Source organism: Vigna umbellata, chromosome 2 (genome assembly GCF_029865625.1).
Source record: "Vigna umbellata cultivar VRB3 chromosome 2, Vumbellata_1.0, whole genome shotgun sequence".
Classification (NCBI taxonomy): domain Eukaryota; kingdom Viridiplantae; phylum Streptophyta; class Magnoliopsida; order Fabales; family Fabaceae; genus Vigna; species Vigna umbellata.
Genome location: NC_142166.1, coordinates 29,684,054 through 29,698,565, shown reverse-complemented (window position 1 = coordinate 29,698,565; position 14,512 = coordinate 29,684,054). Strand labels below are relative to the sequence as shown.

The 14,512-nt window shown below is 38.7% G+C and overlaps 1 protein-coding gene across 1 annotated transcript; it reads right to left on the bottom strand.

Annotated features, from left to right (window-relative positions):
- Positions 1-431: 431 nt before the first annotated feature.
- Positions 432-13,315, bottom strand: LOC148203776 (uncharacterized). Its single transcript, XM_088107749.1, has 5 exons — positions 12,433-13,315; positions 2,314-2,501; positions 1,846-2,139; positions 943-1,119; positions 432-497 (listed from the first exon to the last, which is right to left on the bottom strand). Exons 1-5 carry the CDS (start codon positions 13,313-13,315, stop codon positions 432-434), a joined length of 1,608 nt encoding a protein of 535 aa, XP_087963875.1.
- Positions 13,316-14,512: the final 1,197 nt, after the last annotated feature.

Below are 14,512 nucleotides of genomic sequence, written 5' to 3'. Positions count from 1 at the left end.
CATCTTGATAGCTCTCCCGACTCCTGTAGTTGGTGTTACTCGTAAGAATACGTGATCTCCTTCTTCAAATTCTAACGGTCTTCTTCTTTTGTCGGCATATGACTTTTGTCTACTTTGAGTTGCTTTCATCCGATCTTGGATTAATTTTATTTTTTCTGTGGTTCGCTGTAATAGCTCGGGTCCCACTGTCAGTGCTTCCCCATCTTGAAACCAACACAACGGGGTTCTACATCTTCTTCCATATAAAGCTTCATATGGTGGCATACCAATACTGGAATGATAACTGTTGTTGTAAGTAAATTCTACTAATGGTAGTATCTCATTCCAACTTCCAAGATGATCTAATACACAAGTTCTTAGCAAATCCTCCAAAGACTGAATAGTCCTTTCTGTTTGACCATCAGTCTGAGGGTGATAAGCCGAACTCATCCTCAACTGTGTTCCCAGAGCCTTCTGTAGCGTCTGCCAAAACCTTGAAGTAAACCTTGGATCTCTGTCTGACACAATGCTTGTAGGTATGCCATGCAACCTCACTACTTCCCCGATGTATAACTCCGTCAGCTTTTCTAGTGACATATGTTGATTAATGGGCAAAAAGTGAGCGCTCTTGGTTAGTCTATCAACGATAACCCAGATAGAATCGTGACCTTTTGATGATTTTGGTAAATGTGTTACAAAGTCCATCAAGATACTGTCCCACTTCCATTGAGGAATGTCTAACTGTCGTAACATCCCTCCCGGTTTTTGATGCTCCACTTTTGCCTTTTGACACACCAAGCAGGCTGCTACAAACTCGGCCACATCCCTCTTCATTCCATTCCACCAAAATGACTCTTTCAGGTCCTTATACATCTTAGTCATACCTGGATGTATGCTAAGACGACTTTTATGGCCTTCATCCAAAACTAAATGTTTCAATTCACTCTTTGCAGGTATACACACTCTGTTCTTAAATCGAAGAATGCCATCTTTACTTAGAACGAACTCCTTGGCTTGATCGGTGTCCAACAACCTGATCTTTTGCTGCAACTCTTGATCCATTGACTGCTCAACCTTCACTTGTTCTAAGAAGTCACTAGTGATTACTAAATGACCACACCATATATGATCTCGGGTTAACTGCAACCCCAAGTTCATATCACGTAACTTTTCTAACAGTTCTAATTCCTTCACCATCAGTGTTGTTATCTGAGCTTGTCTCCTACTCAATGCATCTGCCACCACATTGGCTTTTCCTGGGTGATATAAAAGCTCGAAGTCATAGTCCTTCATATATTCCATCCATCTTCTTTGTCGCATGTTCAGCTCCTTTTGATCGAACAAATACTTTAGACTCTTATGGTCACTAAAAACTTGGAAACTTGCCCCATAGAGGTAGTGTCTCCATGTCTTTAATGCAAATACTACTGCTGCAAGTTCTATGTCATGCGTTGGGTAGTTCTTCTCATGAGCCTTTAGCTGCCTAGATGCATAAGCTACAGGTCTCCTTCCTTGCATTAGGACGCACCCCAAACCTTGATATGACGCATCACAGTACACCTCAAAAGATTTGTTGGAGTCTGGAATGATTAATACTGGTGCTGACGTTAGCCGTTGCTTCATATCTTCAAAACTGGCTTCGCACTTGTCAGTCCACAGGAATGGTTGATCTTTACGAGTTAACTGAGTTAGAGGGCCTACAATCTTGGAAAACCCTTCGACAAAACGTCGATAATAACCGGCTAATCCTACAAAACTTCGTACTTCAGTTACAGTTTTCGGCCTCTCCCACTTTAGCACAGCTTCCACTTTTGCTGGATCCACTGAGATTCCTTGAGCAGAAATCACATGACCCAAAAAATTTACTTTCTCTATCCAGAACTCACACTTTGACAGTTTCCCATACAGTTGATGTTTTCTCAAAATTTCCAATGCCATCCTCAAGTGTTCTGCATGCTTTTCCTTATTCTCTGAATAGATAAGAATATCGTCTATAAATACTACCACGAACTTATCTAAACATGACCGAAATATCCTGTTCATGTAGTCCATAAAAATCGCTGGAGCATTCGTCACGCCAAACGGCATTACTACGTACTCAAAGTGTCCGTAGCGAGATCTGAAAGCCGTCTTTTGTACATCTTCCGTCTTGACAAGAATCTGATGGTACCCAGATCTGAGATCAATTTTCGAAAACACCTCTGCTCCCCTCAACTGATCTAATAGATCATCGATTCTTGGCAAAGGATATTTGTTCTTTATTGTAACCTTGTTCAACTGTCGATAATCCACGCACAACCTTGAACTTCCATCCTTCTTCTTCACCAGCAATACAGGAGCTCCCCATGGAGACACACTTGGACGGATAAACTTCTTCTCCAACAGATCTTCGATTTGCTTTTTCAACTCTGCTAGTTCGGCAGGAGCCATTCTGTATGGAGCCATAGAAACCGGGCCAGCTCCGGGCACTAGATCTATTGTGAAATCGATCTCTCGACTAGGTGGTAAACCTGGTACTTCTTCTGGAAAAACATCAACATATTCTTCTACCACAGGTATTCCGATGATTTGTTCTTCAGTATTCTCTCTTTTCTCCTGAGCTAACACCACATAGCAGGTGATGGACAAATTTGTAAGCACCAAAATATGATGTCACAAACTTGTTTCACAATCGGCAAGTATGACCGAATCGTTTCAAGTAATAAACTTGGTAAGACCAAGTATCGTTCTCCCAAAGGACTCACGGCCTAGTTTAGTTATGTGATTTGTTGATTAGCTAAGACTTACAAACGAAATATTTGGATTTAATTATGCAAGACGAAAAGTAAACATGTATGCATGAATTGATCAATGGCAAATACAAAAGATAAACACTTTCAAGGAATTATATGAATGAATATGTTGTTGGGGGTCAATTTCATCTCATCCACTCTCATATATTTTAGGAATTCAACATTCAAATCATCATTGTTAATGCCACTCTCTAATGTACCATTCTAGATGGCTTCTCCCTAATCAAATAGTTCATACAATTCCTAGCATTCCTAATGATTAGTTCATGAGTGCAGGAGCTTAAAGGCAACCAATAGAATATTGTCAGTATAATATTGGGAGAAATTCCCCGGATCTAGACTTCCCCGTACGTGTCCGTATCGACAAAACCAATAATCATGCATTAGAATGAGTTAAACAATGCAAGCATTGAGCAAAGAGGAAAAACCCTAACTAATGATGAAAGAAAGCATATGTCTTAATTCAAAGATGTACTCAACAGATTCCATATATGAGAGCTTCAAGAGATTACATTGATTCCCCAACAAACATACAAGGTTTAGTTCACCATATTCATGGTGAACCTAGATGAATAACAATGAAAGTATGAAAGAATAAACCCAATAAAGGTGAAGAGGTAGCCTGAGCATCCAAGATCCTCCTTCAAAGGGGTGAAAGAGAGAGTGTTTGCCTCGTTTCTGCCAAAGATCTCTAACTAAAGGACGTGCAAGCCCTTATATACTAATCTAGAGTTACAAAAGATTACAAAAGCCCAAGCCCAAAAAGTGCCGCTCAGCGCCATTTACCGCTCAGCGGTGGTTACGCGTCTTCTTTCTTCCCCTCAGCGGCCATTTGCCCCTCAGCGGTTCCAACGCCACCTCTTGAGTGCCGCTCAGTGGTAGTTTGCCGCTGAGCGGTGCCTTCGAATTCTCTTTTTGCACTCTTTCTTGTCTTTTCTAATGTCCTCTCTCTCATTCTTCACTTCTTTCACCAAATTCACCTCAAAACCTGCACAAAAACACTCAAATCAAGCATAAACCTGTCCAGCTCTCTTATTTCTGAAAATATAAACAAAATGCATGATTTCAAGCTAGTTTCTAAGTCTAAAGGTTGCTTTTAGTATCACTTTTAAGCATGAAAATAACAGTTTTTCAACTGTTATTAGCTCCATCTTTGATATCTTTCGCAACGACTCGAGTTGAGCCTAGTTCTAAATCGTTCAAAACAACCCCAAACTTAGAACTTTGCTTGTCCTCAAGCAAACAAAATGTAACTCCATCTCCAACCAATTCATATGATGGTTCACTCATTCAAAATCCTCTTTTCAAGATAAGTAATAACTTCACTCAAACTTATGACCAAGAGTTAATTCAAGATGTGCACATGCTTTAGTGTTCACAAAGTCATTTAAGTTCCAACAAATGCTATTTTTCATTAATGATCAATCAATTAAGCATGGATGTTCATGTGCTTATGGAATCTTTCCTCACTAGGTAAAGTGTTTCACTCAACACACAAGTGTATAAGAGGTAAAGTGTTTCACTCATTCACTCCACTATCACAATGTCACATGAATCAACTTTGCCTTTCATTTAACCACAATCAAATACATTCACAAGCATGCATCATCACAAGGACTTTTCAATGGCTTATAATGTGGCTGGGCTAACAAGAAAATTGGTTTTTCTGGATCACAAAATCCTTGAGTTAAGAGAATCATAACAACACAATCTTCTTATTCATTCCCAACTTTCTTTTGCCTTTGCTTTTGCATTTGCATTGAGCTTTGCTTCTTTTTCTTTTCTTTTCTTTGCATATTCTTACTTTTTAGCTGTTAGCTCAATGCTTTTTCCTTTTTCATGTTTCCCCAATAACCCCAAACTTGAACATTTAACAATACCACACAAGATCTTCTACTTAACTCAAGGTAAAGATTTTCAATCAAGGGTGTTCAGTGTATATTTAAGGCTAAGGGTTCAAAGGATAGAACACAACGTGTTCTCTTTTAGAAGGCTAACTTTATGAATTTGGCCAATAAAAAAGGTTTCAAAAACACGGCCTTTGATCATATGATGCAAAACAAGCAATTGATTCAATCATAGAAAACCTGGGCAAAGTCATTCATGCTTTCAAAGTAATAGCATTCAACAATAACAACTCTGGAGCTCAAAACCTCACATATAAGCTCATTCACATTTGACATGCACATCCTGCTTAATTTCACAATCACAATCATGATATTATGCATTTGTTCACAAAGCTTGTGAATCACCTGTATAAGCATTTTAATGTGCACATCATCTCAACATCAATCAATCAATAAGCATCATCAAGCATTACTTATCACACAATCACAGTTAATAGCAACCCATCATAAGGAACCAGGTGTTCAATAGAGTACATCAAACCCTAATCTAAAAACAAAAACAAATAAGTTCAGAAAACTTAAACCACAAAAGCATAATCATATGATAGCATTCATCAGTAAATGCTATCTCAGCTCCTCATCAGTCCGAGCTCTCTGTATCTTCCTCTTCCTCTTCATCATCATCTTCATCAAATGCATCCTCCTCCTCTGCTTCATCTTCCTCCATATCTCTGGCTGAAGCTTCAGCTGCTCCAGCTCCTCCATATACTGGTTCTTCTGGCCAAGCTACCACATTATGGAATTCATCCATAGTCCACCTGTGTGCTGGAGGGGTATCATACATCCCCACTATCATCTCAGCCGTGGCCACCTGCCCTCTGTGGATGGACTGCAACTGAGCACCTATAAGAGACATATACATGTCCCTCATCTGGAATGGTTCTGCCTCATGAGTATCAGCAGAAGTCCTGCCCTGTGCTGGCCTTCTCTCTCTACGAGCCTGGCGTGGTGGAACTGGCTGGGCTGCCTCCTCACCTCCACAGTACTGTCTGTAATAGGCCTCATCTATAGCTTTTCTTGGCCTCTCAAATGGTGGAACAGAAGTATCCACCCCGGCTAGCTTGCAAAGGTGAGTGATCAAAGAAGGATGTCCCAGTGGTGCTTTGTTGTTTGAGGTGTTAGCACACACACTAATCTCATCAGCTATCACCTGCCCAATATTAACATTCAAGTTTCTGATAGCACAATAGATGAATAGTGCCCTGCTAAGAGTAATATCTGACACATGTGAACATGGCTGAATGTTGGCATGAGAAAATGCCATCCAATACTTTGCAAGAGGAGTCAAATCTGTCCTCCTAATATTAACCACTGAGCCAGATCTATTCCTTTGGAAGTGTCCTCCAGGTATGCACAATACTCTTTCAACATCCTCAAAGTCAGCACCTTCCTCCATGCTAAGAGCAAACTGGCATTGCTCACCAGCCCACACAGTATCCAGAAAGTTATTGATGGAGTCAGAATCATACCTGATAGCATGGCCTCTAACATAGCCCAAATAATTCTCAGCTGGATAATCACCAATCTTCTTTGCATTGGTGTAGAATTCTTTCACCACAGCTATGTTGGCAGGTGATGGATAAGTGGCTAGCTTCCCCCAATCATTCCCTAACACTTGCTCTCCAAATTGAGGAGCAAAGTTAGGTATCATTCCAACCTTTCTCTCCATTAGAAGTCTCCTGTCCTGAACCACCCTAAAGTGCTTCTCATGTTTCCTAGAGAGGAACCTGCCATTATGGGGCTGCTCTGGTTCCTTTTCCTTTCTCTTGGTTGCCATGGTTTTCAATCTCTTTCCTGAAGAGGATGCCATTCCTGCATTCAAACACAAATCCAAAACCACAGAACATGATGTTCATCATTAGTAAACTCAGAACACAACTCCTTTCGAAGCTAAACCACCGCTGAGGGCCAGAATTTCCCCTCAGCGCCACCAGTGCCACATTCAAACACGCAATAAACCAGAAAAAACAAATCTGGCAGAGTGCCGCTCAGCGGTAAATGCCGCTCAGCGGTGATCTGTAGATTTTTGCAAATCTCTTTTTAAAACAGTCCTAACTCCACCCAAATGCAATTTTCAGTTTTCCAGTTCATAATCAAGCAGTTTAATCGGTTCAAACATCAAATATATCATCAAATCATGCATAGAAACTAAAACCCCTAAGTATTCATGCTTTGACAATCACATTCAAATTCAAGAACCCTAGAATGAACAAAATGCATTTTACTTACTTGGGTGGAGATGCTAGATGATATGAGAATGCTTCCAAACTAGAATGCTCTCTTCCAACCCCAAACTTTGATGACACACTAGTATAAAAGTGAGTGGAAGAGAAATCTTCTAAATAGGGAAGAGTAGAAAGATGTGGAAAACCTAGGAGAAGAGGTGTGGAAGTGTTTATGCAGAGAAGAACTTGAAAGAGTGTAAAAACGCGCAGCTTAGGGTTTAAAAATACCCCAATGGGCTCGGGTTCCGCTAAGGGGAACTTAAGCCCATCTGCGTTAGTACCGCTCAGCGGTAAATGCCGCTCAGCGGCACTTTCGTGATGTGCCCTTCTCCTTCTTTTCTTGACCTACGTGCCTTCCTAGCATACCCCTCATAGGTTCCCTGCAATTCAATGTTAAAAATGCTTATGCAAACCCTAACTAAAATAGACAAACAGAAAACAATCAATCAACTGGGTTGCCTCCCAGGTAGCGCTTGTTTAACGTCACGAGCCTGACCCAAAATCCACCAACACCCATCAGTAGGTGTTTCAAACTTACCAGCACCCATCAGTAGGTGCAAAATCTTCTCACCAACACCCATCAGTAGGTGTTACAAACTTAGTATCCTTCAGTAGATACTTAATCACCTAGCATCCTTCAGTAGATGCTAGATCCAACAAAATAATGTCCAGAATAATGTTCACAAATTATAAATTACAAAATCAAATCAAAAGTTTGTAAATCCACTGGGTTGCCTCCCAGCAAGCGCTTCTTTAACGTCACTAGCTTGACCCTGTTAAAGCTCACGTTCCATCTTCTTTATAGTTGACGTAGTCCTTCCACCAACCTTTCAACTGCTTCCTTTGGACTGTCTTAGATTCTCTAGAATATGGAGACTCTATCTCTATCATCTCCTTCTCTTTAAAGCCTTTAATAACCCACAACTTGTTCTTGAGTCTTACAGGTGTGCCAAGTTGGAGTCTTAATTTTTTCCAGTCTCTAGGAACTTCTTCTCCTTTTCCAAACTCTTCTACCTTGGGTGCCTGAAAATACAAACAATGGTTATCAGAAACCTTAAGATTTTTATTTTTACCTCTAGTTATGGGTGCATCTCGAAATGCAGCTTTATAACTGGCTTCTTCCTCCTTTGCTTGTATCTCATCTTTGAACACATCCACCACCACTCTCTCCTCTCTGTCTTGGAGAACCACTATACCTTCATTCACATCAATGATAGCCCTAGCCGTTTTCATAAACGGCCTTCCAAGTATGAAAGGTATTTTCTCAGTTTCCATCTTCATTACCACAAAGTCTGCCAAGAATTGAAGTTTGCCAACACAAACTACAATGTCTTCTGCAATCCCACATGGCTCCTTTGAAGATCCATCAGCCATTACAAGATTAACCTTTACAGGTTTTATTTCAACATGGCCAATTTGCTCCAATAGAGAATAAGGCATCAAGTTAACACTTGAGCCTAAATCAAGGAGAGCTTTCTTTACCTTTTTCTTCCCTATAATGCAAGGGATAGAAAAACTGCCTGGATCTGCTGCTTTTGGTGGGAATGATTCTTTCTTAACAGTTATACACTTTTCTTCCTCATCCTCTCTACGTCTTCTTTTTGTAGAGGTTCCTTCATCTGATTTGGTGTAAACTGCTATTTTCTGTAGAATTTGTTCCCAAGGAGCTTCATTATCAACCATTTTGAATAAATCTGTGAAATCCATTGGTTTCTCCTGATTTGTTAGAAAAGGAAAAGTGTCCTTTCTTTCTTCTTCTCTTCTCTCTTCTGTTTCATCTTCTTCCAACTCAATGATCTCTTCATTTACACTCTTGACCACTTTGCACTCTTCTCTGGGGTTAACCTCAGTATTAGCCCCAAAGTTTCTGTTGGGTCTTTCTTCCAATTGCTTGGTGATCTGACCCATCTGAATCTCCAGATTCTTTATAGCAGCTTCAGTGCTCTTTTGAGAAGATTCAGTTTTCTGGATGAATTGCTGAAGAGTTTCTTCCAACTTTGTTGATCTGTCATTAAGCATAGATAATTGTTGCCACAAGGTTGGTTGCTGCTGCTGCTTATTAAACTGATTAGCCTGCCCAGTTTGTCCTTGGCCAATGCTTGGATGTGGTTTCCAACCCTGATTATAATTCCCTTGACGGTATGGAAACTGATTAGCCATGAAGTTAACATCCTCCAAGGCCTCCACTGGAAAAGCACACTGGCCATTTATGTGATCACCTCCACATAGTTCGCACAACTGGGTTTGTATCTGGGCAGCAGACTTCAACTCTTTAGGTAATTGAGCCAAAGTTTTTGTCAGAGTCTCTAGCTGTTGAGTTAGAATTTTATTCTGTGCTAGCAGAGCATCATGCGTTTGTAATTGTAGAACCCCTTTCTGTGGCATAGGAGCTCCTCTTTCATTGTGCAGCTCATTATCACTTGTAGCCATATTTTCAATGATTTCAGTTGCTTCCTCTGGAGTCTTCCATTTGATATTGCCTCCAGCTGAGGCATCTAGCATCATCTTGGTTTGTGAACCAAGCCCTCCAAGGAAAGTTAGGACTACTTCTTGATCTTCAAAGCCATGCGTGGGAGTTTTACGTAACAAGCTTTTATACCTATCCCATGCATGTCCAAGTGATTCTTCCATGCCCTGCTTGAATGAAGATATCTCTTGCTTTCCCTTAGTCACTTTAGATTGTGGGAAGTATTTATTCAAAAACTTTGCAACCACTGCTTCCCATTCCGTGAAACTTTCTTCTGGAAAAGAGTTCAACCAAAGCTTAGCATTGCCTCCCAATGAGAAAGGAAACAAGCTAAGTTTGATAGCTTCGTCTGGCACCCCATTAATCTTGACCGTGTTACAGATCTCATTAAATGTTGTAAGGTGCTCATATGGGCTTTCATGTGATAACCCATTAAATTGATTACTCTTTACCAGTTGAATTAATGCTGGTTTGACCTCCATGTTGGCTGCATTGACTCTAGGCCGAGCTATGCTATTGAAGTGCTGAGGTCCAGCAAGATTAGTGTAATCTGCAAGAGTTCTTCTAGCATTATTATTGTTCTCCATACTCCCTGTGCTATGAACAGAACCTTGTGGTGATGATTGTAGGAGAGTTTCAGGAGAAGGGAAAAGTTCTCTGGACGTTCTGATTCTTCTCCTCCTTCTACTCTCGTCTAGCCCTTCAAGTAGTGGTTCTGTTGTTTTCTTACTTCTAGTTCGAATTGCCTTCTGCATGCACAAGAAAACAAAACCCTAGAACAGATTTGTTAGCACAAAAAGATATAGAAGAAAATAAAGATTGAAAAGATATAAGAAGATAAAAGATTTAGAAGATAGAATCAAATAAAATAGAATAAAACCTAATCTAAAAAAATAAAATCTAATCTAAAAGATAAAATAAAATAAAATCTAACCTAACCTAAAAGATAGAATAAGAATAAAATAAAATCTAACCTAAAAAGATAAAAAAAATAAAATCTAATAAAATAAAATAAAATCTAACCTAAAAAGATAATCTAATAAAATAACATAAAATCTAATCTAAAAAGATAAAATAAAATCAAATAAAAACCGAAAAATAAAAAACAGAAAACAGAAAAACAGAAAACAGAAAAATAAAATAAAAATTCGAAATTAAAATAAAATCTAATCTAAAAAGATAAAAATAAAATCTAACCTAAAAGATAAAAATCAAATCTAAAAAGATAAAAAAATAAAAACAGAAAAAATAAAAACAGAAATTCAAAATTAAAGTCAAAGATAATCAATAATCACACAAATTAACCAGTTAAACCACGAATCCCCGGCAACGGCGCCAAAAACTTGATGGACAAATTTGTAAGCACCAAAATATGATGTCACAAACTTGTTTCACAATCGGCAAGTATGACCGAATCGTTTCAAGTAATAAACTTGGTAAGACCAAGTATCGTTCTCCCAAAGGACTCACGGCCTAGTTTAGTTATGTGATTTGTTGATTAGCTAAGACTTACAAACGAAATATTTGGATTTAATTATGCAAGACGAAAAGTAAACATGTATGCATGAATTGATCAATGGCAAAGACAAAAGATAAACACTTTCAAGGAATTATATGAATGAATATGTTGTTGGGGGTCAATTTCATCTCATCCACTCTCATATATTTTAGGAATTCAACATTCAAATCATCATTGTTAATGCCACTCTCTAATGTACCATTCTAGATGGCTTCTCCCTAATCAAATAGTTCATACAATTCCTAGCATTCCTAATGATTAGTTCATGAGTGCAGGAGCTTAAAGGCAACCAATAGAATATTGTCAGTATAATATTGGGAGAAATTCCCCGGATCTAGACTTCCCCGTACGTGTCCGTATCGACAAAACCAATAATCATGCATTAGAATGAGTTAAACAATGCAAGCATTGAGCAAAGAGGAAAAACCCTAACTAATGATGAAAGAAAGCATATGTCTTAATTCAAAGATGTACTCAACAGATTCCATATATGAGAGCTTCAAGAGATTACATTGATTCCCCAACAAACATACAAGGTTTAGTTCACCATATTCATGGTGAACCTAGATGAATAACAATGAAAGTATGAAAGAATAAACCCAATAAAGGTGAAGAGGTAGCCTGAGCATCCAAGATCCTCCTTCAAAGGGGTGAAAGAGAGAGTGTTTGCCTCGTTTCTGCCAAAGATCTCTAACTAAAGGACGTGCAAGCCCTTATATACTAATCTAGAGTTACAAAAGATTACAAAAGCCCAAGCCCAAAAAGTGCCGCTCAGCGCCATTTACCGCTCAGCGGTGGTTACGCGTCTTCTTTCTTCCCCTCAGCGGCCATTTGCCCCTCAGCGGTTCCAACGCCACCTCTTGAGTGCCGCTCAGTGGTAGTTTGCCGCTGAGCGGTGCCTTCGACTTCTCTTTTTGCACTCTTTCTTGTCTTTTCTAATGTCCTCTCTCTCATTCTTCACTTCTTTCACCAAATTCACCTCAAAACCTGCACAAAAACACTCAAATCAAGCATAAACCTGTCCAGCTCTCTTATTTCTGAAAATATAAACAAAATGCATGATTTCAAGCTAGTTTCTAAGTCTAAAGGTTGCTTTTAGTATCACTTTTAAGCATGAAAATAACAGTTTTTCAACTGTTATTAGCTCCATCTTTGATATCTTTCGCAACGACTCGAGTTGAGCCTAGTTCTAAATCGTTCAAATTTAGAAACTCTATCTTTTGTTTCCCGCAGTCAATAAGAACGTGATTGGCAGTCAACCAATCCATTCCCAAAATAATGTCTAGATTTTGAAGGGGTAAGCAGATCAAGTTCACTTTGAACTTGCGTCCTGCAATTTGGATCGGGCATCCGACACAGACTGAACTGGTCGCAACTGGTCCCGATGCTGGTGTAGAAACTACTAATTCACACCCTAGATCATGCATCGATAATCTGAGTCTTTCTAAACATGCTAGGGATATAAAGGAGTGTGTGGCTCCAGAGTCAAACAAAACATATACGGATTCTCCTAACAACATACAGGTGTGTAAGATTAATGTACCTGGCTTAGTAGCCTCTTCTACAGACATTGCGAATACTCTTCCTGTTGCCCGGGGCTTTACTTCAGCAGAATCTTGTTGTTGTGGTTCACCCACTTTCTTTTTCTTTGGACAGACATTAGCAAAGTGTCCCGGATCATTGCAGATGAAACATCTCTTCCCTTCAACTCTTTCCCCAATAAGTTTAGGGCAGTCACGTCTGAAATGTGCCCCTCCACACTCAAAACACTTCACTGTTCCTCGATATGATAATTGTGGTTTTTCATAAGGTTTCTTGTTGAATTTCATTGAAGATTCTCCCTTTGCAAGTCTGGAAACTCTACTTGGATCAAACTCCAACAATTCTATCATTCTGGCTTTCTCTACCAATGTTGGAAACTCTTGTATTTCCAATGGCATAAGTACCTTCTTCAGTTCATGCCTTAGTCCTCCCTCGAATTTTCGACATCTCCATTCTTCTGTGATATTCTGAGTATAAAACCTCGAGAGATAATTAAATTTTACTACGTACTCTTGTACTGATAACCTTCTTTGTTGTAAGGTCAGAAACTCCGCCTCCCTTGCAAATTTTGCATTGTTTGGAAAATATTTTTCCAAGAACCTTATCTTAAAGTTCTCCCAATTCACAGCCTCACCACGAACCGTCATCAACTGTTGCATACTTTCCCACCAATATTCAGCCTCACCCACCAAAAGAAATGATGCATAAGTTAATTTTTGTTCTTCTGAGCAAGTTATTACCCGAAAAATCTTCTCGTTCTGCCTTAGCCAAGAGTCAGCCTCATCAGGAGTAGCCTCCCCATTAAATTTAGTTGGATCATGCCTTAAGAAGTCATTCAAGCTAGAATGATTTTGAGGTACTTGATCAACTTGTTGTTGCTGCATCTTTGTCGAGTTTAAACGATTTCTTCAAAAAGATAACAATACAATTTAGCATATGATATCAATTTCCTCCAATAGTCATTTTCATCATAACCATTAATAGTTTTACTAAGAATAATAATTTCACTCCCATAGTCCCAAAATACTTTCGAAAACCATTGCTCTGATACCATAATGTAACACCCACATATTTTAAAGGGTATTACTGATAGTAGAGACTAAATTAATTTGATATCTCATATAAACAATCAAACTTTATTTCAATTACTCCAAAGTACAATACCAAACTTACAAACTTTAAACAATATAGTCTTCACCATTGAAATTTCAACTTATAAGTTTTACACAACATAATCTTCCCAATATAAATTTATTCTTTTTACAAAAATCCCTGAAAGTTTTTCCCCGCATCTCTCTCATCTCTAAGCTTTTTCAACCGCATCTGCAACATTATCTAATCACATATAACATGAGTTATATGATCATAGTACAAACAAATAAGGGTAAGCCAACCATATCATAAAATCATTAAACTTGTAATAAAAATATTATAATCATGTATTTCTGCAATTGATAAAATATCATTATTCCGATGTCATTAATTCATCATTATCAAAATCATCTTTCTCATTTCCATAAATCTTACAAGTGTACCATGCTTACTCATGAAGCCTTATGGTCAGACCCTCTCTACCTGCTTCCTTAAGCCTCACTTATATACTATGTCTTACTTTCTGAAGCCTTATGGTCAGACCCCTCTCTGCCTGCTTCTATAAAACTTACGAATCATATGTTTATGTCAAAGCCTTATGGTCAGACCACTTTCTGCCTGCTTTCATAAACCTCAGATGTTACTTTGCTCATACCAAACTCTCATGGTATAACTCGAACATATTTTCATCAAACAAAGATCATGGATCAACCAAAATACATCAACATATCTTAGGAACTACATATTAAAGTTTGGGCTCAATGTAATGATAAATAAAATATATATGAAATTTTTACCATGATAATATTATGCATCTACAATCAACTTGTTTTATTTTATTTTCATCCTAGTAGAGATTTTTCTTTACCCCAATTGGTCACCGGAGAGGACCCAGATGTCTGAACGCATCAAACTCACCTTCGACGCCAGCACATATGACTAGTCACAACTGACTGGACCAGGCCAGGGCTGCTCTATGATCAGGGATG